Raw genomic sequence first — 23,049 nt, forward strand, 5'->3', positions numbered from 1 at the left:
TGGGACAACCCACAAACAAGCTATGATAATCTCTGCGCCTCAGATTCTTGTTCTGTAAATTGGATGAGCTAACTCTTGCACAACGGGGTAAAACCAGGTCTTGTTATGGGTTGACACACTGTTTTCGGTCATCTGAGCCCCAGGACTGAGGTCTTCGCTCTGGCCCTAAGTTACTGCGACCCCTTCCCTTTCTTCCTCCTCCCTAGGTTTTCAGGTGATAAGACTGGGTTGTAGCTTTCCTGAAATCACTCCTCTTCGGTAACCCTGGGTGACTTACAGGCCACCGCCTGCGCGGAGGCTCTTCCTGACTAGGCGACCTTAGGTGGCGGTGCTCGGACATCCCGACCCCGCCCCTCTTCGCCGCCCGGCCGCAGCCAAACCCCGGCGCGAGGATCACGCGGGCCGGAGTCGCTCTGGGCATGCTCAGTGGCCCGGCAGGTGGGGCCGCCGCGGGACGCCCGGTCCGGCCTGGAGCGGAGGGGCGGGGGTAGAGAGAGGGAAGTGGGCGGGAACGGAGGGCAGAGTCGCAAGAGTCGCCGGCGGCCGTGGGGCGCTGGGCAGGTGGGAGCCCGCGTGGGCCGGGCCGGGATGAGCGATGGCATCGGTCAAGGTGGCCGTGAGGGTCCGGCCCATGAATCGCAGGTGAGTTGGGGGAGGCCTTAGGCGGCCCCCCGATGCGCCCCCACTCGGATGAGCCTCATCTCCAAGTCCCTTCGAAGGGCAGCCTGGACCTAAGTGTCACGGGACGGTCTGCGGCCCACTGGTCCCTGGCTGTGGCCTCTGGGGGCCTGGAGCACTTCATGCTTTGCTGTCCCTTTTACCCTGCCCTTTTGGGGACCCTGGGGGTACCGAGTTCACGAAGCCACGTAGAAGATTCCTGCCGTATTAACTTGTGGAGGTTTGCGTGCCGCCCTCCCCCCCCCCCCCCCCCCCAAGCGTCAAGGGATCACTTTCATGAAGGCGTAGCCTCCTTTGGGGGGAATATGAGAGTGGTTATGGGACACCTCAGCTGTCAGAGGAGCTCTCCTCAATTCTGTCAACTCAGAAGTTCTCTAGTAACAGTAATGTTACTGTTTAATTTCTCAGTGAGCGAGGATTTCGAGTCCCTGAATGTGAACCCTAACTTCTAATCAGTAACTTAGCAATTCTTAACTTCACGTTCAAGAGTGTATGGGAAACTTTAGCAAAGTTTTGACTTCAGAGGGGGAAAAAATCAAGGACACTTAGGCACACGTGTTTGAAATCCTCTGGTGTTAACAGAGGGGAAGAGCTATAAACACATTTAGAATTTAATCTTGTATTTTTCAACAAAGTAATGCTTTTCAGAATGATTTGACTCTTTATTCACTGAAAAAACAATCTGTGCTTGCTTCTTAATGACCTCTTTATAATCAGTTTAGGAAGATGCTTTAGAAGAGTTTTTAAATTGGTTTAACTTTAAAGAATGAAGTAGACGTAAATGGTATGTGTCCTTCTGAATTGACAGGCCAAGTTCACACAAGGCCATTTATTTTTATTGGCTTCTCAGTCAAGTTGTTGGACATTTGACTTACCATATGGCTTTTCCGCTTTCTCATGTCAACTTGTAGAGGTAATTGTTTGGTGGTTCTGACAGCTGATTGGGGCATCAGAGGATCATAAAATTAAGTGATTGCCAGAATCTTCCTCGACTCACCCGAATCTCCTTTTTCTCTTGGCAGATAGGGAATCATTCTGGGTTGTAGCTATTGTAAACCAGTGCTTTTGTCATTTTTAAGTTACTTGTAAAGCTTTTTAGGGAAGGAGTTTGACTTTTTTGTAAGTCTGAAGAGAATATGGATGTTTTTCTGTGTATTCAGTCATACAGGACAAACAGACTCCTAAGTCATTTAGACCATTTAAAAAGATTTTTCTTTATTCTGGATTTACATGTATAAAGAAGTTCCTCTCGCTCTTTGGAATAACATGAACACATGCTAGAAGATTGTATTGAGTAACTTTAGAAAGCACCTGCCAAATGCAAGGCACTGTCCTGAGTGCTATCTGGGGAACAAGGTGAATAAGGTGTTTTTTATTTTTTTAATAAGGTGAATGAGTTTTTTTTTTTAATTTTTTTAATGTTTATTTTTGAGAGAGAGAGAGAGAGTATGAGTGGGGGAAGGGGCAGAGAGAGAGAGAGAGAGAGACAGAGAGAGAGACAGAGAGGGAGACACTGAATCTGAAGCAGGCTCCAGGCTCTGAGCTGTCAGCAAAGAGCCTGACAAGGGGCCCAAACTCATGAACTGCAGGATCATGACCTGAGCCAGTCAATCGCTTAACCGACTGAGCCACCCAGGTGCCCCTAAGGTGAATGAGGTTTGATGAATGTCTTCTTAAGAGCCTACTGTCTGATGGGGTAGGGACTGCACCCTGGCAGGACTCTCCTAAAACATGGGGCTGGTTGGGAGGGATGGTGCAGGTGCAGTCCTTTGCCAGTGTAGGCCTGGAGCCAGTTACATGGAGCGGCTGCAGGAAACATCCAAAGTCATGTGATTTGAGGAGGTAGATTGAAGTGATGGTATTTATGCTTTCAGCAGAGAACTCTGGTGGTGGTATCAGGATTAGGGCAAGAGGTAAGGAAGTAGTGGTCTGAACCAAAGGCAGAAATGGGAAGGCTGGGTATGGACACCAAGACGGTTTACTGGCAGAATCGACAGGATTTGGCAGGTCCTTGGATGGGAAGGAGGAGGACGGGGAAGAACAGAGAACGGTTAACTGAAGTTTGATGGTCAAGGAGGTAGAAGAGGTTTGGGGAAGGTGTGTAATGAGGTTGGTATATAACTTTTTGGAAGTGGGATGCAGTGTGTCAAGTACAAGCACCGTGTGGGCACAGAGTGAGTGCTGCCCTCGTGTTGACCCTGTTGTGTGGGAAGGGCATCTGTCTCTTTGGTGGTGTTCGCTAGACTTTTAGAAACATGGGTTTATGTCTCAGGTGATTTGAAGACTGACATTTGGAAATCTTTTGCACATGGAGGACAATTTAAGAGTATTACAGTGAGATTTCTCAGGAGGAGAAAATCTTATCTTTATAAAGCATATATATATATGCACATATATATGCATGCATACACGTATATACATATACTTATGTGTGTATATCTATCTATATATATAGGTATATATATAGCAGGTTACAAAAATAATGTTACAGTAAGAAGAAAAGGATTGGATACTGGGATATGCTTTTCTTTAGGATTCTAGGGAGAAGATTGGCTTGCCCCTCATGAAGGAGAATTAGCATAGCAAATTGTCATAACAGAGAAAGGAGAAGTGTCTCTTGAAGGAGGTGATGGTTTTTGCTGTCAGATGTTGCCAAGATGGTGCCCTGAGGATGTGAGTAAGATGAGGTCCTTGGTCTTGGAGACAGGAGCCTTGGTAACCTTCCAAAAGGCAGTTTCAAGGAGAGACAATGATCCAGAAGTTGGACATGAAATGGAAAGAGATGTACAAATGGCCGACCAGAAGTACTTGACCTAAACATGCACATTATAATAGCAGTAAGAAACTATTGTTTATCTGTGAGCTTGGTGGACCTTAACTGAACATCAGGTGCTGGGGAAAGTGGTGATGAAATCATAGAGGGTCAAAACCCCTGAACACTTTCTTAGTGGGAATTTGATGGTAGCTATCAAGATTGGAATTGAATAAATCCACTGATTGGGCAGTTTCATTTATAAAGATTTTATTTTATGGATTATATTCCTGTCTGCCAAGACGTATGTGTAAGGATGCAGGTAGGGATGTAGGTGCAGATGTAAAATTTTTGTTTTGTTAATCTTCAGAGGAGATTTAGGCAAAGAGGAAGCAATCGACAGAAAGCAAAGGCCTGAAGTTTTGGGAGGTGAGGGTCGCTGTTGGAGCTTGGCTCTAAAAGGATGGAGGCATGGCAGGGGGATGCTGACTTTCTGAGCCAGGAGCCTTTGCAGTAACCAGTCCTTGCGAACAAGCACCCAGTGCTTGATTCAGGCTAAGATGCAGTGCCTTTGTTTTTACTACGGTGGGGCTTTGGTTATGTGGCAGAAGTAGTAGTTTTCAGGTTTGAAAGAACTGTTATTTTGCATCACATAACAGCAGCTACTTTATGTGAGAGTTTGCTCTGTGGCAGTGGTACAAAATCTAATTTAATCTTTGCAACAGTCTTAGTAGGTACAGACTATTATTGTCATGCCATTGTACAGATTGGGAAACATAGTTAACTTGCTCGAAGTCAGTTTTCTTTTCTTTTTCTTTTCTCTTCCCTTCTTTCTTTTAATATTTATTTATTTTGAGAGGGACAGAGGGAGCGAGAGTGAGAGAGAGAATCCCAAGCAGACTCTGCGCTGTCAGTGCAAAGCCGAGGTGGGGCCTGAACTAATGAAATGTGAGATCATGACCTGAGCTGAAATCAAGAGTCTATGCTTCACTGACAGAGCCACCCAGGCACCCCGCCTGAAGTCAGTTTCGGAGGGCAGTCAGCCCTGTACTTTTTGAAAATGAGTAAAATGTTTGCAGAAACTTAATTTGTTCATTGCTTTTATGGGCAAAAGTTTAACATTTATGTATTGTCTTTTTATGCCTTATGTACGTATGTCTTATGTATGCCTTTTTCTTTGTGATATCTCCCATTGTTCTTAGGCCTGGCCTTTTCTTTTTATCGGTTTCATGTTTTACAATTTTACAAGATACTTCTTTTCCCTTCTGAAGAGAACAAAATAATGATTTGGTAACTAATTCGTTCATTTCCTTTTGTTTTCAGTTGTTTGCTTTTTTTTGCAGAAACACTAGGTGATTCCTTTGCACCATCTATCCTGTCCCATTGATTTGCCAGTGTTGATGGGGCTGGGGTCTGAGGGCAGACTGCGTGGGTCCCAGTTTTGGCTGTCATTTACAAGCTGGGTAAATTTGAGCAAGACACTTAATTGTTTTAAACCTCAGTTTTCGCAACTGTGAAATGGTGATTGTAATTGTACATGCCTTATAGATTGTGAGGCAAGGTCTTTTTTATATATTTTGTTACTGTGATTGACAAGATGACACATTTGAAATTGAAGTTCTGTAAATACGTAAAAGATTCGTGAGGTGTTACATGCAGTTCCCTCATATTTTCTGTCCTGTCCTATTTTATTCTATTGTCTTGTTAAAAAGAATGCTATTTCTAGATCCACTAGATTGACTTCCAAGATCTATTAATGAGTTGCAGTTGGCAGTCTGAAAAACAACCGTCGTGGGGTTCAAATGAGATCATGCATGTGGATAAAGCCCTCCACACAGTGCCTGGCATGCAGCGAGGGCTCTGTAAGGATCAGTTATTGTTATTGCTGTTGTTTTCACATTTTAATGATGGCAACTTTAATAGTAAGTTTTTGAAAATTTTTTTGCCAAAAAAATATTTGCGAGTGCTGGCAACAGGCCAAGTGATAGCTTTTTAACGTGCTTTCTTATCTAATGAGGCAAGACCCCCCCTCAGTCCTTCCCTTTTCTGACTGTTCTTAGCTTTCTTTCCGGATTAGCCTCTCAAGTGGACCCTATAGTCATGTCTATCAAGTTAAAAAGAGAAGAAGAAAAACTGTCAGTAGTATTTTGGGATTGACAGCTTTAGGGTGTACTAAAGTCTTATTTTACGAGTGTTAGGGTGGTCTCTTGGATCTGTGATGAAGACAACAGATGGCTCGGGTGTTAAGGGTGGGAGACATCTGTCAAGACGCTGCCATGTATCAGGCATCATGCTCATTTCTTTACCTTGGCAACTTCCTTTCCTGCTCCCAACAACTGAGTGACTGAGGGCTTGATTATGCCCATTTTACAGAGGGGAAACTGAGACCCTTGGATAATAGCCACTGGGGCCTGGGTTTGTGCCAAGTCTACCTTCCTGTCATTTCTGAAGCTCCTCCATTATATAGACACTGAGATGAGCAGAGGGCAGGGGACAGCCGGGCAGGTAGGAACGAGTACAGTTACAAGGGGTTTTAGACCAACCGAAGCTTCTTGTAAGAATCAGTTGACAGGTAGGTAGACAGGGTGTTGTGAGGACTTTCCTTTGTTAAGCTTGGGCTTTTATCCTTTTATGCTCCAGTTTGCTGGCCGGTACGTGGCTGTGGGCCGCTTGGGGCTATTTCAGTTAACATTAAGGGAGATTTCAGTTGTAGTTGCTCACTGCCGCCAGCCACATTCCAAACACTCAGTAGCCCACGTATTCAGCAGTGCAGACATAGAGCATGCCCATCATCGTGGAAAGTTCTCTCCGGCGGTAAGACTGAGCTGGCTTGAGTCCCAGATTTGCTGCTTCTTAGCTTCCTGCCTTGGAGCGTAAGTGCTCTGTGCTTCAGCGTCTTCAAGTATAAAATGGAGATCTTCACAGGACCCACCTTGTGGGCTGAGATGGTGCCTGAGTGCGCTAACACTTGCTAATGCTGTTGCGCCCCAGAGCAAGGGCTCTGTAAATCTTGGCTATTATTTTTAGGCATTGGGGGCTACTGATGGTTTTAAAACAGGGTTGTCATTTGCCATTTTATATTTTCAGAAGTTTCATCTAATAGCAGTGTGGAGAACTGCTACCAAGACCAGCAACAATGAGCTTTTATTTAGTATTTGCGAAGTGCTGTGCTAAGTGCCTCTTATGCACTAGTATTATCCCATTGGCTTTCCTATCGTACTCTGGGATGCAAGACCCGGGGCCTAAATGTCTGTGTGAGTGGGCAGAGGCCAGTGCAGGAAGACCATAAAAACTGAAACATGACCCATGACGATGTGATTCTGGACTGGATTGGAGTCTTAATAGGTGTTGAAATTCAACCAAGTAAATTCGAAAATCTAATAGGCTTTATTAAGCAATTCGTGAATCAGGCGGCATCCCTGTCTAGCAAATTGTAAGGAGCTCCAAGGAGTTGTACAAAATGGAAGGTTTTTATAGGAAGGAGGATGGGGTGAGAATTTATTAGCAGCAGAAAAGATTGTTTCAGGCAAGGTCATCTTCCCTGAGGGAGAACAAAGAGTTTTATTAGGTGGATCACTGTGTCTTCCTACCTCCATGGTGCTGACCAGAGAATTGTTGGCCGACTATGTTCCTGGGAGAGGTTGAAAGTACAGTTAGGTTAGATATTAAGCCCCACTTTGGTGACTTGGCCTAGCATAAGTAACTCCCATTTTGGCCTGTGGTTTTCTTTTAACATAGGAAGGGGCACAGTCGAAGGATATAACTTGCAAGCAAAATCCTGAAGAAGCTTTTAGCATATTTTCTGACTGTGAAAATAATATACGCTTATAAAACAATGCATGCTCTGAAGACAAGTATGTCAAAGAAATCGAATTGAAAATAGCTCATAACTCCATGATCCAGGGATAGCTATGTGTAAACTTGATGCATTGGAATCCAGCCTTTTTTTTCCTTGTGTAGCAACAGAATGTGTACACTGTTTTATACCCTACTGTTTACATTTGTAAGAGACACCCTGAAGACCAAACAGCAGTGCACAGAGAGGCAAGAATCAAAGATGACTGAGTGGTTTGGGATATAAGTGGGAGAATGACTCCCCCGCAAAGTTAGGCTGCCAAGGTGAGCTGGTTGGGGTGGAGGGGCATGATGATGAGTTGAGTTGGCTCTGGATGCTGGTGGGGGATCCAGGCAGTAGGGACTCAGGTGAAGTATCAGCCCTGTGGTGTGCATTTGGATGTGGGTTCCTTGAAGGTGACGGTGGATGTGGTGGAAGTGAGCTTTGTTTCCAAGGAGAACGATAGTAAAGAAGGAAGGGTTGGTAGCAGAACAGTGTAACTGGCTGTGTGACACTTGCTCTTTAAGACTCAGTTCTCTTTTTGTAGGACATTGATTCTCAGGATGGGCCAGGGACAGCTGGGAATCACTGAGATTCTTTTAGGGAGTTGCCAAAGTCAGAACTACTTTTGCAGTAATACTAAGATAGTTGCTCTTTTCACCCTTCTCTCATGGGGGCGTGGCGGAGTTTTCCAGGAGCACCGTGATGTCGTGGCTCTGTGTGCCGTTCTATGTTTTAGAAATTTCTCAGTTTTAATTTCTTATATAGTAACTGTCAGTAAATAGTACTGCTGTTCTGCTTCTGTGAGGCACATGGCCAGACTTGGGCCCCAGCCCTCACCTGGGCACCACAAACCTGGGCGAGGCAAAGGAGAGGTGTGGTGTGTTTGTTTTTGTTTTAAAGAAGTGGAACTGGAAACAGGGAGGTAGGGGGTGGGAGAAAGAAGGCTGGGGGAGAGGCAAGGGAGGGAGGTAGGGATGGCTAGAGGTTCTCGCACGGGGTGTGGGGCAGCTGTGATGCTCCGGGTGAGTGAGGTTCCCCAGGGAGGGTCGTGCTGTCACTGACTCACGGGATTGGGAACACATGGAGGTTTTATCCCTTCTTTTAGACGGACTTGGCAAGTAACGTGAAGCGAGGGACTGGTGTTTTCTCATATACAAAATTTAAAAATATCTTAGTGTGTATAATGCACTTAAATAAGCTATGAGTACTAGTAGTTTAAAAATGCTCTTTAGTGACCTAGAGTATTAAATAAGCATGATTTGGTATTAACTTTTTGTTTTATTCATGGAGGCTGTGGGTGAGAGATCCAGAGTGTGTTTGTCTTTCTGTCTGTGTGTCAGAGGTTATTGAGAAATGTCCAGCTGTATAATACGTAGCGCTTTGGTGTGAGGTTGATTCATTTTATACATCCTCATTTCATGGTTAATTTTCTAAATTGTTTCAATAGCTTTTGCTGTTTTTGCGTGTTCTAGAAGTGGGAAGCTGTCTTGCTGAAGCTTGTTTTGGGAAGGAAAACGTTCTAGTCCCTCCTACGGCTGGGGGAGGATGTGATAGTGCCTTATAATTCCCAACCCCTTCCCCAGGACTGAGAGCCTCTGGTTTGTTTTGGTGGCCCGGACTACGTTCCATCCGGCTCCAGTTGCAGAGACAGTCCAGGAAAAAGTCCTTCATGGGAAGGCGGGCATCGTTCCCTTGGATTCAGCCTGCCAATTCCCATCAAGCTCAGAGGAGGTTCCCGCCAGCAGGACCTGGAAGCTTCCCCTCACTGTCCGGGGCTCTGGGCTGAGTGCTTGTTTCCTGCTCTATTTCCAAATACATTCATTATTCATTGTTGCTGCTTAGTAGGGGAGAAATAACTACGTCTGTGATCAGCATAGACACTTTGAACAAATTTCAGTGGGATATGTAGAATTTAAAGTCAGTTGAGAAAGAGCTTTCACTAATGGTGCTGATCAGTGATTTTTGTCATCGATTACTATTGCTAGCGGCTCATTCATTTACTAGGAACTCTGCTAAGGCTTGTGTGGTTGCTATCTAATTTAATTCCTAGCAACAGCCCTATAGGGATGAATACTGTTATCTCCATTTTATAGATGAGGAAACTCGGGATCAGGGAAAGATCGGGTCCTGGCCCCAGTTTTATCACATTACACTGGTTTTCTGGCTTCATAGCATTTACATTATCTGAGTGTATGTATGTGTGCATATGAATGTATTTTTGTGTGTTTGCTTTTTTATCATGTTCTTGCATAAATTCTGTGAGAGCCAGTAGCCTTGTCAGTCTTACTCATGGATGTTTCTCTGAAGCCTAGAACTGTGCCTGGCAGAGAAGGGTACTCAGAAAATATTGCATTAATAACTGCCACCTCCCTTGCTCCCTGTTTCCCCTATCTTTCAGTCTGTGGATGCTTATAAGGAATCAGGAACCCCTAGCCCAGCACCTGTTACGAGAAATCAGGAACTCCTAGCTCAGCACCTGTTTTAAGGAATCAGGAACCCCTAACCCAGCATCTGTGGGATGTCTCGCACTGCTCTGTGTGAGGAGGAAAAGGGAACTTCGATAATCTTCCTGTTGGATATTAGGAGGACAAGAGAGGTAGAAGAGGGCTGAGGAGGAGCCTGGGTGAAGAATAACAGCTTTGGAGCTTTCCCTGCATATTAAGTTAATTATACACAAATTACACTTCGAATACTCATTATGTTTATCTCTTAAGGTTAGAGAATTGGAGATAAAGCACTTACTGTGTTTAAATGATACATAGTTTTTGGGACAAAACACTCATGTGCCTTTTTTCAGGAAAAGGTTTTGTGTTTTTTGTTTGTTTTGTTTTTTTAGCTTTTTATCTTGAAATAATTTTGGAATTCCAACCTCCCCTAATATTCATGTCTTACATAACCGGGGTACAGCTGCCAAACCAAGAAATTATCTGTACAAGACTATTAACGAGACTATAGTTTTAACTGACTGTCCTTTCTCTGTTCCAGCAACCAGTGTAGGACCCTACCTCACACTTAGTTGCCATGTCTCCTTAATTTCTTCTGGTCTGTGACAGTTCCTCAATTTCAAAAGAGTGCCAGTCAGTTAGCCTGTGGAATGGCCCTCAGTTTGGGTTTCTCTGATGTTTAATCATGATTGAATTGAAGAGGCAGTGTTGGTGAGAACACCACATAAGTAATATTCTGCTCTTCATTTCACATCATGCCAGGGTACATGGTGTTAGTCTGTCTTCTTAGTGGTGATGTTGACCTTGATCACTGGTTAACGTGATGTCTGCTGGTGGTGTCTGTGGTTGATAAATATCTGAGGGAGATACTTTGTGGGGAAAAGTTTTTTATTTATTTATTTTTTTTTAATTTTAGAGAGAGAGAGAGTGCCGGGGGGACAGGGTAGGGGGTAGGGGCAGAGGAAGAGGGAGACTGAGAATCCTAAGCAGCTTCCACACAGGGCTGGATCTCCTGACCCAGATATCATGACCTGAGCCGAAATCAAGAGTCATGCTTAACCAACCGAGCCACTCAGGTGCCCCTGCAGGAAAAGTTTTAAATTTCAGTTTTATAACACTATTTTTATCTTCATGAGAACACATTTCAGATGTTCTAATAAAAGTTATTGTGAATATAAGATTCATTTAAAATATCCCCCCCACCCAACCTTGTGAAAAAGGACTCATCATACTTAAAATGAAGGACATTTGTGTTTTGGAAGGCTGATGATGATTGTACAGGACTGTGTATTTCTGACATCTGCAGTAAGACACGTATTAGCTCACCACATGCTGATGTCTTCTATTCTCTACTGTTTCATTAAAAAAAAAAAAATAAAAGATAGTTGTTACCCACTAAATTGATTTTAAGATCTGCAGTTTGGAAAACACTAGTGTAGTGGATTTATTGTCCAGAACAGAAATTGGTAAAATCTGATTTTTTTTTTTTTTTCCCCGAGAGAACATCAAAGTTAGGATTGTGTTAGATTGAAAGTCAATCCTGTTTCCTCTAAGACGCTGGAGGGCTCATGATCCCAAGAGGATAAATCAAGCTTAGAAGGAGATTTTTCAACTTTTAAGAGGCTAGGATTCTGAACCTACCATGCGATGTCTACTTTCAGGATCTTGCTTTCTTGAGCCCTCATGGCCTCATGGTCTTTCGCCAGGTTACACCTGCTGATTCTTATTTTCAGGGTTTTATTAACAGAGTCTAAGCCATCACAGTGATTCTGCTTGGAAATTCTGCTTAGGGCAGAGGTAAATCACTCTGTGAGCTCCCTCTTAGTGGGACTTAAAGTTCCCTAGGAAGGTTTTAAGAAAAAATAATTCAAGGTGATGGAGACTAGCTCAAAAGTGAGAACAATTGCAGAGATGAAGCTTTTAAAAACAGATTTTGGTCTCTTCTTTTTCCTAAAGTTTTCCTGTGAGCTGTCTCTACTTGATCAGATTGAAAGGCAGTTGTGAGAAAAAATGTCACCAGTCCTGGGCTGGGACTCACATTGATGATCCAAATAAGGTGCTTTTCTTTTCTTCTTTCTCTTCTTTGTTTTGAGGTGGGGTTATGCCTTACCTGCTGAGCATCCTGGAAGTATTGGGCAAGCACTCTGCCCTGTCTAAAATGCTGAGTTGGTCTCTTGCTTGAACACTCTTTGCTAGGAACCAGCACAACAGAGTACTTCCCATTCCCCCCCTAACTCCCCCAGCCGCAGGTGGTGTAGTCCTTCTTTTCTTCTTTTTATTTTAATATATAAAAACTTTTCATTTTGAACATTTACAGAAAGTTGCAGAGTAGGGCAGAGTTTTCACGTGGCTTTTGCCCAACTTCCCTAAGTATTATAATCTTAGAAAACTATAATTAAAAACCAGCATAGTAACACTGATACAGTACTATTCACAATAGTGAATCTTAATCTGACTTATTCACATTTCCCAAATTTCCCCAATAGTGTCTTTCTTCAGGTCTAAAATCCAGTCCAAGATCGCACAATGAGTTTAGTTGTCTTGTAAAACATCTTAATTAAGCTCTTTTTGTTCTTAAGGCCAACTTTGTCTTTCCTGATATGATATTAAGGGTATGAATAGATAACATTTCCCCTAGAATAACTCTCTTTGAAAGATCGAGGAATTATGCCTCCTGGCATCCTTTTTTGGAATATAGACAGACACTTTGAGCTGTTAAGACCTTGGTTGGATTAATTGTTCCACATGTCAAATGGAAAAGACACATGGGGACCTTTCATCCTTGATGGGGTGGAAAGGTTTGGAATTTGGAGTGAGTTTGGGGGAAGGCAGGTCTTAGTGATGTGTCAAGGATTTTTTTTTTTTTTTTTAAAGTTCATTTATTTTGAGAGAGAGAAAACATGCATGAACATGCACGAGCAAGTGGGTCAGGGCCAGAGAGAGAGAGAATCACAAGCAGGATCTGTGCTGTCAGCACAGAGCCTGATGTGGGGCTCGATCACATGAACCAAAAGATCATGACCTGAGCTGAAAACAAGAGTCAGATGCTTAACTGACTGAGCCACCCAGACACCCCTCAAGGATCGGTTTTAGACATAATTTGTTAAATTTGTAGTACAGGGGCTACAAACTCAATGCCTACATGGGACCAGATAGGCCTTCCACAATCCACATTACAAACTCTGAGTCGGGGAGGTAATCGTGTGTGGAGGGGCACTTGCTAGTTTCTCTAGTAAACTTCCTCCCATGTTTTAAGGACTTCACACTAAAGTTACCAACACTGTTTATCTGTTGCTCACGTAAGCAGATCACTGTGTGTAGTTCCCAGTCAGCTGGTGCTCCTGGAGCCTCTACTCTCTGGGGCCTCACCATCCTCTCTCTCCAGCTAGTGGAAGGCAAGTGGAGGGTAGGGAGGTGCACCCACCTCCGTGGTGTGGAAGAGACATGTCACTAGTGCTCACCTCCCATTGGCCACATGGCCACACCTGGCTGCAGGGAAAGCTGGAAACCGTAGTTATTTTACTGGTTGGGACACCACTTCCTGGAGATAATTCTGTACTGTAAAGGGGAAGCTATCTAGTTCTGCACACTGTGTCTCGAGAGGCAACTCCATCTGTTCCAGCCAGTGATACCATCAAGGACCTTTGCACTTACATTTCTTTGTGGTACAGGTGTGGAAACCCAGATGTCCACATGTCCTGTTTCTTCCTTCTTAGTTAGATGTCACCTCCTCAGTTGTCTCATTGAAAATATCATCTCCCATGCCTGGTATTTCCTATCTCCCTTCTCAATTTTTTATTTTCCTTATCACTTCTATCACAATTTGGACAACTGTGTATTTTCCTTTTTTAGTGGTTTATTGTCAGAGTTACCCTATGAGGACCGGGGCCATTCCTGTCTTGTTCTTGGATATCTTTCTTGTACTTGACATGTGTTCAAGTATTGAATAAAATGGGAACACGGACTGTTGAAATCCTCCAAATTTCAAATGTTGGCTAGGGTTATAGCTAAAACAAACAAGCAAACCATGTCTATGGGTGTGATCCTGGCTGCTAGCCTGGGCCTTGGGTGGAGAGCCAGGTGCCAGGGGCTGGGGCTGGAAGACATGGGTTTGTTTTCCAGGTCTGCCACTTGCTCATTGTGTGAGTTTGGGTGTGTCATTTTACTTCTCTGGGTTTCAGAGCCTTCTTCTACAATATGAGACTAATAGTCCTCCCCACCTGCCCACCCCCACCCCCCACTTGCTGAATTATTGGACTTACTGTGTATCGAACTGTGCCAGACCCTGTGCTGGTTGCTGGGGGAACGAATGCTGAGTGAGGTGACCCCAGGAAGCTTCCAGGGAGAGGGGAGGTTTGATCTGGACCTTGTACAGTGGGAAAGAGTCATAGCAGAGGAAAGATATTTTAGTCATTAAGTACTTATTGAGCAGCTGTGTGTGCAGGGTGCTTTTCAAAGTTTGGAGATTCTTTGCTGAACAGGATGATAAAGTTGCTGCCCCCAGAGAGCTTATATTCTAGTATACAACTGTCGAATAGAAAGGCAGTGTCCCCCACATATGTAATTTAAAATTTTCTGGTAGTCACATTAAAAAAAAATAAAAATAAATGGGTGAAATTAACTTTATCAATCTAATTTAACCCATTATATTCAGAATGTCATTTCAATATGAAATCAGTAGAGTAAGTATTAATGAGATATTTTACATCCCTTTTTTGTACTTTCTTGGAAGTGTGGCATGTTTGTTATACTTACAGCACAACTAACCACATTTCAAGTGCTCAGTAGCCACATGTGGCCAGTCACTGCCATATTGGGCAGCACAGGTCTGGGAGGTAAACAGATCATATGTAATGGCAGGTAGTTAAAAGTTCTATAAAGAAAATAAAGCAGGGTAAAAGGATAGCTAACCATACCAGGGGTCAGGAAGGGACTTTTTGGGTAGATAAAAGAAGGTGATGAACTATGGGGATATCTAAGAAGAATCCTCTAGGCAGAAGGAATAGCAAGTACGAAGGCCTTATGCCAAGAACATGCCTGGAATATGCACTGGATACTGGAGGCCATGTGGGAGGAAGTGTGATGCATCATGTGGAGCTTAGGAAACTATGGTAAGGTTGTAGGCTTATTGTGAGTGTAGTTAGGGCCATGGCAAGAGTGAGAGAATGGGAGTGACCTGATCTGACTTCACTTGTCCAAAGGTCACTTGGGCCACTGGTGGAGAATGGACTGTAAGGGGACAAGAATAGAAATGGGATGATTTGAGCAAGAGGTGTGGGTGTATATGATTATGATCATTCATACAGTCTTTCATCCTGCAAACATTCATTGGCCGCCTACAAAGTGCCAAGCATTATAGTTAGGCACTGGGGACACCAATGGGCATGATCTATGTTCTCAGGAAGCTCAGGCTAGCAAATGAGTGGCTGGTTCAGAGTGGCAAGCTTGAGTAGAGGGGCAGGCAGAGAACAAAGGGAGCCATTCTGTTGAGTAGGCAGGTGTGGTGATTTCTGGCTGTCCTATTTCTTTGCATGACTGATCACCAGGCTGGTGTCAGGCTAAAAGAGCTTGAGCTTAGGTGACCTGTAAGACCCTCGTAGCACTGAGGTCAGCAGCCTGTATTCTGTTGACTGTTGGGCAGCTGCTGAAGATGAGTTCAGGGAGATGTGGGGTCACACTCAGCCTGTGATGCAGGTAGTGGACCAGTTCTGGAAAGAGGAGGATGGTGAGAAGGAAAGATGGGACACTGCAAAGGCAGGCTTTTGTCCCCAAGGGAAGCTTATTTCCAGTGGTAATGGTAACTTAGCCTACACTTTCTACTAACCAGTGGTTTTCAGATTTTCTGCTCTTTCTAATGACCAATAAATGAATTAAAGGATCAGTGGAAGGACTTCACTCCTCCTTGCCTGGAACATAAGTGCTTGTGGAACTGGTTTGATTATAATTTGATCTTGGCTGGAATTCCTCCCTCCTTTGATTTTGAAGAGTCGGAGGATTTTGTGGTTGTTTCTTTTTGCTGCCTTTCCCCTTTTCCCTTTTCTTCTGCTCTAACTTTTGAGAGAGAGCTATTGCTAATCAGTCCTAGATACATCGGATTTATTTTCTGTACCGTCTTTCTTAGCCTTTGGAGCACGTTTGTAGTTCTTGATTTGCTATTTCCGATTCATTTATTCATTCCTTCATTCAACAGACATGGAGTGCTTTCTGCATATGGGAAACGACTTTCTTTTTTTTTTTCTTTTTTTTTTTTTACTTTTTTAATATATGAAATTTATTGTCAAATTGGTTTCCATACAACACCCAGTGCTCATCCCAAAAGGTGCCCTCCTCAATACCCATCACCCACCCTCCCCTCCCTCCCACCCCCCATCAACCCTCAGTTTGTTCTCAGTTTTTAACAGTCTCTTATGCTTTGGCTCTCTCCCACTCTAACCTCTTTTTTTTTTTTTTCCTTCCCCTCCCCCATGGGTTTCTGTTAAGTTTCTCAGGATCCACATAAGAGTGAACCCATATGGTATCTGTCTTTCTCTGTATGGCTTATTTCACTTAGCATCACACTCTCCAGTTCCATCCACGTTGCTACAAAAGGCCATATTTCATTCTTTCTCATTGCCACATAGTATTCAATTGTGTATATAAACCACAATTTCTTTATCCATTCATCAGTGGGTGGACATTTAGGCTCTTTCCATAATTTGGCTATTGTTGAGAGTGCTGCTATAAACATTGGGGTACAAGTGCCCCTATGCATCAGTACTCCTGTATCCCTTGGGTAAATTCCTAGCAGTGCTATTGCTGGGTCATAGGGTAGGTCTATTTTTAATTTTCTGAGGAACCTCCACACTGCTGGGAAACGACTTTCTTTGTGTGTGAGCTTTTCCTTGGAAGGATCCCTTTGCACTGTTTACTGATTACATTAGCGAGGCAGAGATTTCACTGTCCTGCAATCCCAGTCTTTCACACAGTACTTAGTACAGTGAAGGTGTGATAGAGGCATGGATATGGAAGAGCAGGTAAATTAGATGCTTCTTGTATCCTGGCTGTAGAGTGCTTGCATGGAATAGGCATAATCAGTGCTATTATAATTTTGTCTTGTACTTTTTAGGATTTCACGTGGATATTGTGATGGCAAAGCACAATCTGACATAGCTCAGTAATAAATGGACAAAGTCTACTAGTCACCAAGTATTTGGTTTTACTATATAGATAATAAAATACCGTAGGTATTTGGAGAAAGGAAGATAGTGTGAGCTCAAGTCTATAGGTAAGGAGTTATGGCAGGAGTTGAACATTGTGGTCTGACTAGGCTTAGCTTGGTGAAGAGCAGAGGTTTTCATGGTGACCTTGACATTTTGTCCAGCTACTGAGCTTTTATTGAGCCCTTTTCTTTGGTCAGAGACGATCGAGGGCATAGTCCCTACTCTCTAGTAGCTCGTGACCTAGTGGAAGTGACAGGAACAAAGGGAGCTTCAGAAGACCCCTAGGTAATGATGGTGTATTCGAGGCATGATGTATGAGGGTGGGGGTGTTGAGTGGCGCCCCTTCTAGGGATGGGAAGAACGTTCCAGAGGAGGATACCATGACAGGGTATGTGCCAGGCCATGTGCTAGACCAGTGGTTCTCAAACGTTTTTGGCTTTGGGGATTTCTGCAGTCCTCTTTGAGGACCCCAAAGAGCTTTTGTTTTTGTGGGCTACATAAGTCTATTATTTACCACATTAGGAATTAAAACAGAAAAACCTAAAACATAGGAGTATGTAAGCACACATTCCTTTAGCCGTCAGAACGATTCATCACACACATTGCAGCCCCTGGAAAACTCCACTGTGCACTTGGGAGAGAATGAGAGTGAAAAAGGCAAATAATGTCCTGGTATAATTATGAATATAGTTGACCTTCTAAACCCCGTCCCCCCCCACAGTCATTAACAACCACAAGGCAGCTGCTGGGTTGCATGTTGGGGATGTAATGGTGCATAAGCCAGGCACTGTCCTGGTCTTTGTTGGACTAGGTCCTGTGGTACTATGTACGGAAGCTTGTGGTGAGAGCTGGGGTCTAATTCAGACTTGGGGCATCAGGGAAGGTGCTTAGGGGAGAAACATCTAGCTAGATCGGAAGTGGGCGTTGGCCAGGGACAAGTATAGCAGATGGAGGGAACAACGTGGAAGGCCCAGAGACCTCATTTGAGGAGCTGAAGGAACTTCCAATGGCTGTGTGTTAATAATGCATTTGCTAGAACAATACCAGCAGTTTGCTTTCTCTGTGCAGCTTCAGTGTGATGTGATTTTATCCACTTGTTTGTTTTCAGAGGCACACATGGCTGTTCTTAAGCCCCTTCCCTGTGTGGCTTGTAGGCAGCTAAGGGCCTTGTTTCTTGGCACTTGTGTTGGAGAGCTTCCTGTTTCAAGTGCTGAACTGGGTTTGTCAAGCTTTGAAAACGCAAATGGAGCAGAGCCATGAAACGTGAGGGGGCTCAGTGTGCAGAAGAATGGAGACTGAGTTAAAAAGCATAATTAATCATAAAAGAACAGAAAGGCGACACTTGAGACTTGAGGACTTGAGTGAAACAGAAGTGGAACTGCTCGTTTGATGTCATCGTATGATTGCAAGATGAGGCATCGGTCTCAGACAGTGAGTGCCAGTGCATTGTGTACTAGCTCTTGCCCCTCCTCCCCTCCTTTGAAATGAGGTCCAAATTAGAGATGCCAGTATTACGCCAGGTGCAACTAGAGACTTCCTTTGCCCTCATATAGTTGTTGTAGGAGGGGCCTGCTTTATTGTGCATTTACTGTTCGGTCAGCTGAGTCCCAGAAATGAGGACAGACCTGTTTTGCTTTCTGCCTGTTTGATTGCAAAGAACATCATGATATCAGAGGGCTTTCTTACTTCAGGGCCTTCTGGCTTGATGACAAGGTTATTTCTTTCATTTCTGCGTAAATTGTGGTAGTGTATTCAGTTTCAAGGAATCTGGGATGAGTTCTTGAGTCTTAAGAACCAGCTAATGCTGCCCCAGCAGTACAGCTCTGGGGAAAGACAGCTTCACTCTTCAAAAGGGGCACACCTCGAGGGTATCAGGACATGAAAATACTGGCAGAGAGTCAGAAGGATTGGAAATTAAAGAGGTGCAGCCTATGCTGAAAAAATAGAAGCTATTCCTCACTGGTAGTTTCTTTAAGAAATCCTAAAGATGTTAGAAAGCCTGAACAGATCACACCTTATTTGCTCCAGGCTGGGTTAAGTCATGTTTTATTTTGTTAAAAGTCAGCTTCATTGGTTTCATCACATCAGCCAGCATTGTCATTGGCTCTCTGTCCCTCGAGGCGCCATGGGGAGAAGATAATAGAATCCAACAGAAAGTTTGAGAAGCCACAATCAAATTCTTTAGATTTGTTGGCAGTAGGTCATTTAAAAAGGTTTTTTTGCCATTAGAGGCATAACCTGCTCTCTGAAGTCTCCCAAGTTTTCTATGGGGTCTCAACTCCCGTGTCTGGGGAACTGGCAGAGAGCTGGTGACATGTGTGGGCTGCGGGGGTAAGCCAACATCACCTCCCTTTCTGCTGTCCTGTGGAGTATGGTCATAGGAGTGCCATTGTATTTCAGGAATAACAAGAATATTCACATAACATCTTCTGATTTTTTAAAGTACTGACAATTAATTAAAGATATTTTAGAATACAGAGTACACTAGTCCTAGCCTTCAGATGCCACTGAAAAATATCTGGCATAGAATGAATGTTTAAAATTTCTCCCCTACATCAAAATAAAATGCTTCTGCACAGCAAAGGAAACAACCAACAAAACTAAAAGACAGCTTACCAGATGGGAGAAGATATTTACAAATGACACATTTGGTAAAGGGTTAGTATCCCAAGTATGTAAAGAACTTATATAACTGAACATCAAAAAAACATGGTCCAATTAAAAAATGGGCAGAAGACATGAACAGACATTTCTCCAAAGAAGACATCGAGATGGCCAACAGATAGATGAAAAGATACTCAACATTGCTTATCATCATGGAAAGGCAAATCAGAACCACAGTGAGATATCATATTATACCTGTCAGAATGGCTAATATCCAAAAGATAAGAAATAACAAGTGTTGTTGAGGATGTGGGAAAAAAGGAACCCTTGTACACTGTTGGCGAGTGAAAATTGGTGCAGCCACTGTGGAAAACAGTGTGGAGGTTCCTCAAAAAATTAAAAATAGGGGGGTGCCTGGGTAGCTTGGTCAGTTGAGCATTCGACTTCAGCTCAGGTCATGATCTCATGGTTCGTGGGTTCGAGCCCCGCATCAGGCTCTGTGCTGACAGCTCAGAGCCTGGAGCCTGCTTCAGATTCTGTGTCTCCCTCTCTCTCTGCACCTCCCCCGCTCACACTCTGTCTCTCTCTGTCTCAAAAATAAACATTAAGAAAAATTAAGAATAGAAACACCACTTGATCCATTAATTCCACTACTGGATATTTATCCAAAGAAAATGAAAACACTATTCAAAAAGAAACATGGACCCCTGTGTTTATTGCAGTGTTATTTACAATAGCCAAGATATGGAAGCAGCCCAAGTGTCCATGGATAGATGAATGGACAAAGAAGATGTGGTACACACACACCCACACCCCTATACACGTAGTGGAGTATTACTCATCCATAAAAAAGAATGAAATCTTGCCATTTGCAACAGCATGGATGCATCTAGAGAGTATAATGCTAAGTGGAATAAGTCAGAGAAAGACAAATACCATATGATCACACTCATGTGGAATTTAAAAAACAAAACAAATGAACAAAAAAAAGACAAAAAGCATACTTTTTTTTTTTTTTTTTTTTTTTTAAGTTTAGTTATGTTTGAGAGAGAGAGAGAATCCTAAGCAGGCTCCACACTGTCAGCACAGGGCCTGATGCAGGGCTCAATCCCATGGCCCATGAGATCATGACCTGAGCTGAGATCAAGAGTCAGATGCTTAACTGACTGAGCCACCCATACATCCCCCCAAAACAGACTCTTTAACTATAGAGAAAAAATTGATGGTTGCCAGAGGGGAGTTGGGTGGGGGATGGGTGAAACAGGTGAAGGGGATTAAGAGTACACTTACCATGATGAGCATTGGGTGATATATAGAAATGTTGAATCACTGTATTGTACAACTGAAACTAATACAGCATTGTATGTTAATTATGCTGGAATTAAAAAAAATCTTTCTCTTTTATTTGCAACTCTTCAGACCATTTACCCTTACTACTGTTCTGCATTACCGGTGTTTTCAATATTTGGTGGTGGTGGGGGGGGTTGTCATCTTTGAGTGCTCCTGGCTTGTCTCACTGTTGTGTCACAAGCATCCTTGAATTCCACTGAATGCTGAAAGATGCTGGTCCTTTCCGTGTTTCTGTGAAGACCAGGAAAGAGGTGTCATGGTTGGGGAGGGGGCTCCTGGAAGAGGTAGCCCTAAAGTAGCTTCTGTGAACAGTGCTGGTAATGCTGAGGACAGCAATTGGGTCTGCATAAGCCCGTCCTTCACTGCGTGCTTCGACTCTGTCCTCTGAATCCCGTAGTCTTCTCTAGGGCAGGTAGGGCAGGCAGGACTCATCCCTGTATTATGGACGGGCAGGCAGGCTTGGTCAGCAACACATTGGTCAGTTAGAGCTGCAGAATGTGAACCTGGCTCTTTGGACCCTGAAATTCTGGGCTACATTGCTGTGACTGTGGCAGACTGCATGCCTGAGCCCGAAGGCCTTTTCTTCTTTGTTGAGAGTTTTGGTGACCTGCTTGATATTTTCCCACCTCTGTCATCTGGTTTCATACAAGGTCTGTGGTCATGGTGCGCTTTCTCCTTTGGGCTTTGCTAATGACATTGTGGGGGAGGCCCAGCTTGCCCTTCTGAGACCTTTAATGGGGGAAGTAGAAAAACCAGGAGTTTAGGATGCTGGCCTCACATCTCAGCCGACATCTCAGCCGATGGCTTCCCACCCCAGAGAGTGGATTTAACTTGTAGGGGGTGCAGCTGGGCATCAGGAATTTTAAAGTCCCTGGGAAATTGCTGTGTACAGCAGAGGTGGAGGGCTCCTGGGTTGGGAGACAGCTGGAATGTGATTACTGGTAACGCTCCAGCTCCTGGACACCCCGCATAATGTCAGTGTGCTCTCCATTGATGCCTCATGTTTTCCAGGTGATGATGAAATGAAAATCAGCCTGAGTGTAGAGTGTGGCTTCTTCCTCTGTTCTGTTTCTCTGCTGTTGTGCTTTTTTTTTTTTTTTTTTTTTTTTTTTTAACGTTTATTTATTTTTGAGACAGAGACAGAGCATGAACAGGGTGGGGGCAGAGAGAGAGGGAGACACAGAATCTGAAACGGGCTCCAGGCTCTGAGCTGTCAGCACAGAGCCCAACGCGGGGCTCGAACTCATGGTCTGCGAGATCATGACCTGAGCCGAAGTTGGACGCTTAACCGACTGAGCCACCCAGGCGCCCCTCTGCTGTTGTGCTTTGTATCACTAGTCAGAAACTGCAGATGGGGCGTAGCATACTCCGTGTCTGACCAGTGTGGTCTGAAAAGCAGCGAGAGCCAGGGCAGGCAGGGAGCAGCTCTTCACCAAGCCTGGCTGTGTTTAGGCACCAAGGAAGGTGGTGTGACTCAGTTTTGTTCCAAGAATAGCCTGGAAAGGGTCTGATGACCTACCCCCTTGTCTCCTAGTATACAAAATGTGGGTGTTCCTTTAGGCAATGATTGGGTTTCCTTTTTGGACTGACTGCATTTCACTTACCATGTCAGCCATATCAGATCTTTCCTTGGTCTGGCCTCCCGTGCTGGGGTGGGCCTTTGCTTTTACAGCCTGTTTGGTCTCACCCACATGGGGTGATCGTGGGATGGTGAAGGTCACGGTCTATGATTATACATCGCTGTATCCCTGAGAGCCTCGTAAAGGGGAGACATGCGTTTGTCCTTTGACCTACTCCTGCCTCTAGCCACTGTTGCTCTCTTTAATTTATTATACAATTGCAAGCTTGCCCTCGGGGACGAAGGGAAGGGGCTACTGGGCAAGAAGGACGGCATTCGTTTCCTGTCTTCAGACATCGAGTATATAGTCAGAATCACTAGACACCTTTCTCAAGTATTTAAAAATAAGTGAAGGAAGGGGTACCTGGGTGGCTCAGTGGGTTAAGCATCCAGCTTCGGCTGATGTCACAATCTCATGGTTTGTGGGTTCGAGCCCCGTGTCAGGCTCTGTGCTGCCAGCTCAGAGCCTGGAGCCTGCTTTGGATTCAGTGTGTCCCTCTCTCTGCCCCTCCCCCCTCTCAAAAATAAACATTAAAAATAAGTGAAAGAATTTTGGTGTTTCTGAT

The 23,049-nt window shown here is 44.1% G+C and overlaps 1 protein-coding gene across 5 annotated transcripts in view; it reads left to right on the top strand.

Moving 5' to 3' along the window:
• The first annotated feature begins 452 nt into the window (after nucleotides 1-452).
• Nucleotides 453-23,049, top strand: part of KIF16B (kinesin family member 16B) — a 289,905-nt gene continuing 267,308 nt past the window's right edge. For 2 of the 5 annotated variants that reach the window (XM_078444288.2, XM_078444289.2), the window contains exon 1: nucleotides 453-642. In XM_078444288.2, the coding sequence (XP_078300414.2) occupies nucleotides 596-642 (47 nt within the window). In that variant the 5' untranslated portion in view covers nucleotides 453-595. The remainder of the gene's footprint in view (nucleotides 643-23,049) is intronic. The other 3 variants (XM_060611717.3, XM_060611723.3, XM_060611715.3) reach the window with 2 other exon arrangements.

This window comes from Panthera onca, chromosome A3 (assembly GCF_046562875.1).
Source record: "Panthera onca isolate mPanOnc1 chromosome A3, mPanOnc1 haplotype 2, whole genome shotgun sequence".
Classification (NCBI taxonomy): domain Eukaryota; kingdom Metazoa; phylum Chordata; class Mammalia; order Carnivora; family Felidae; genus Panthera; species Panthera onca.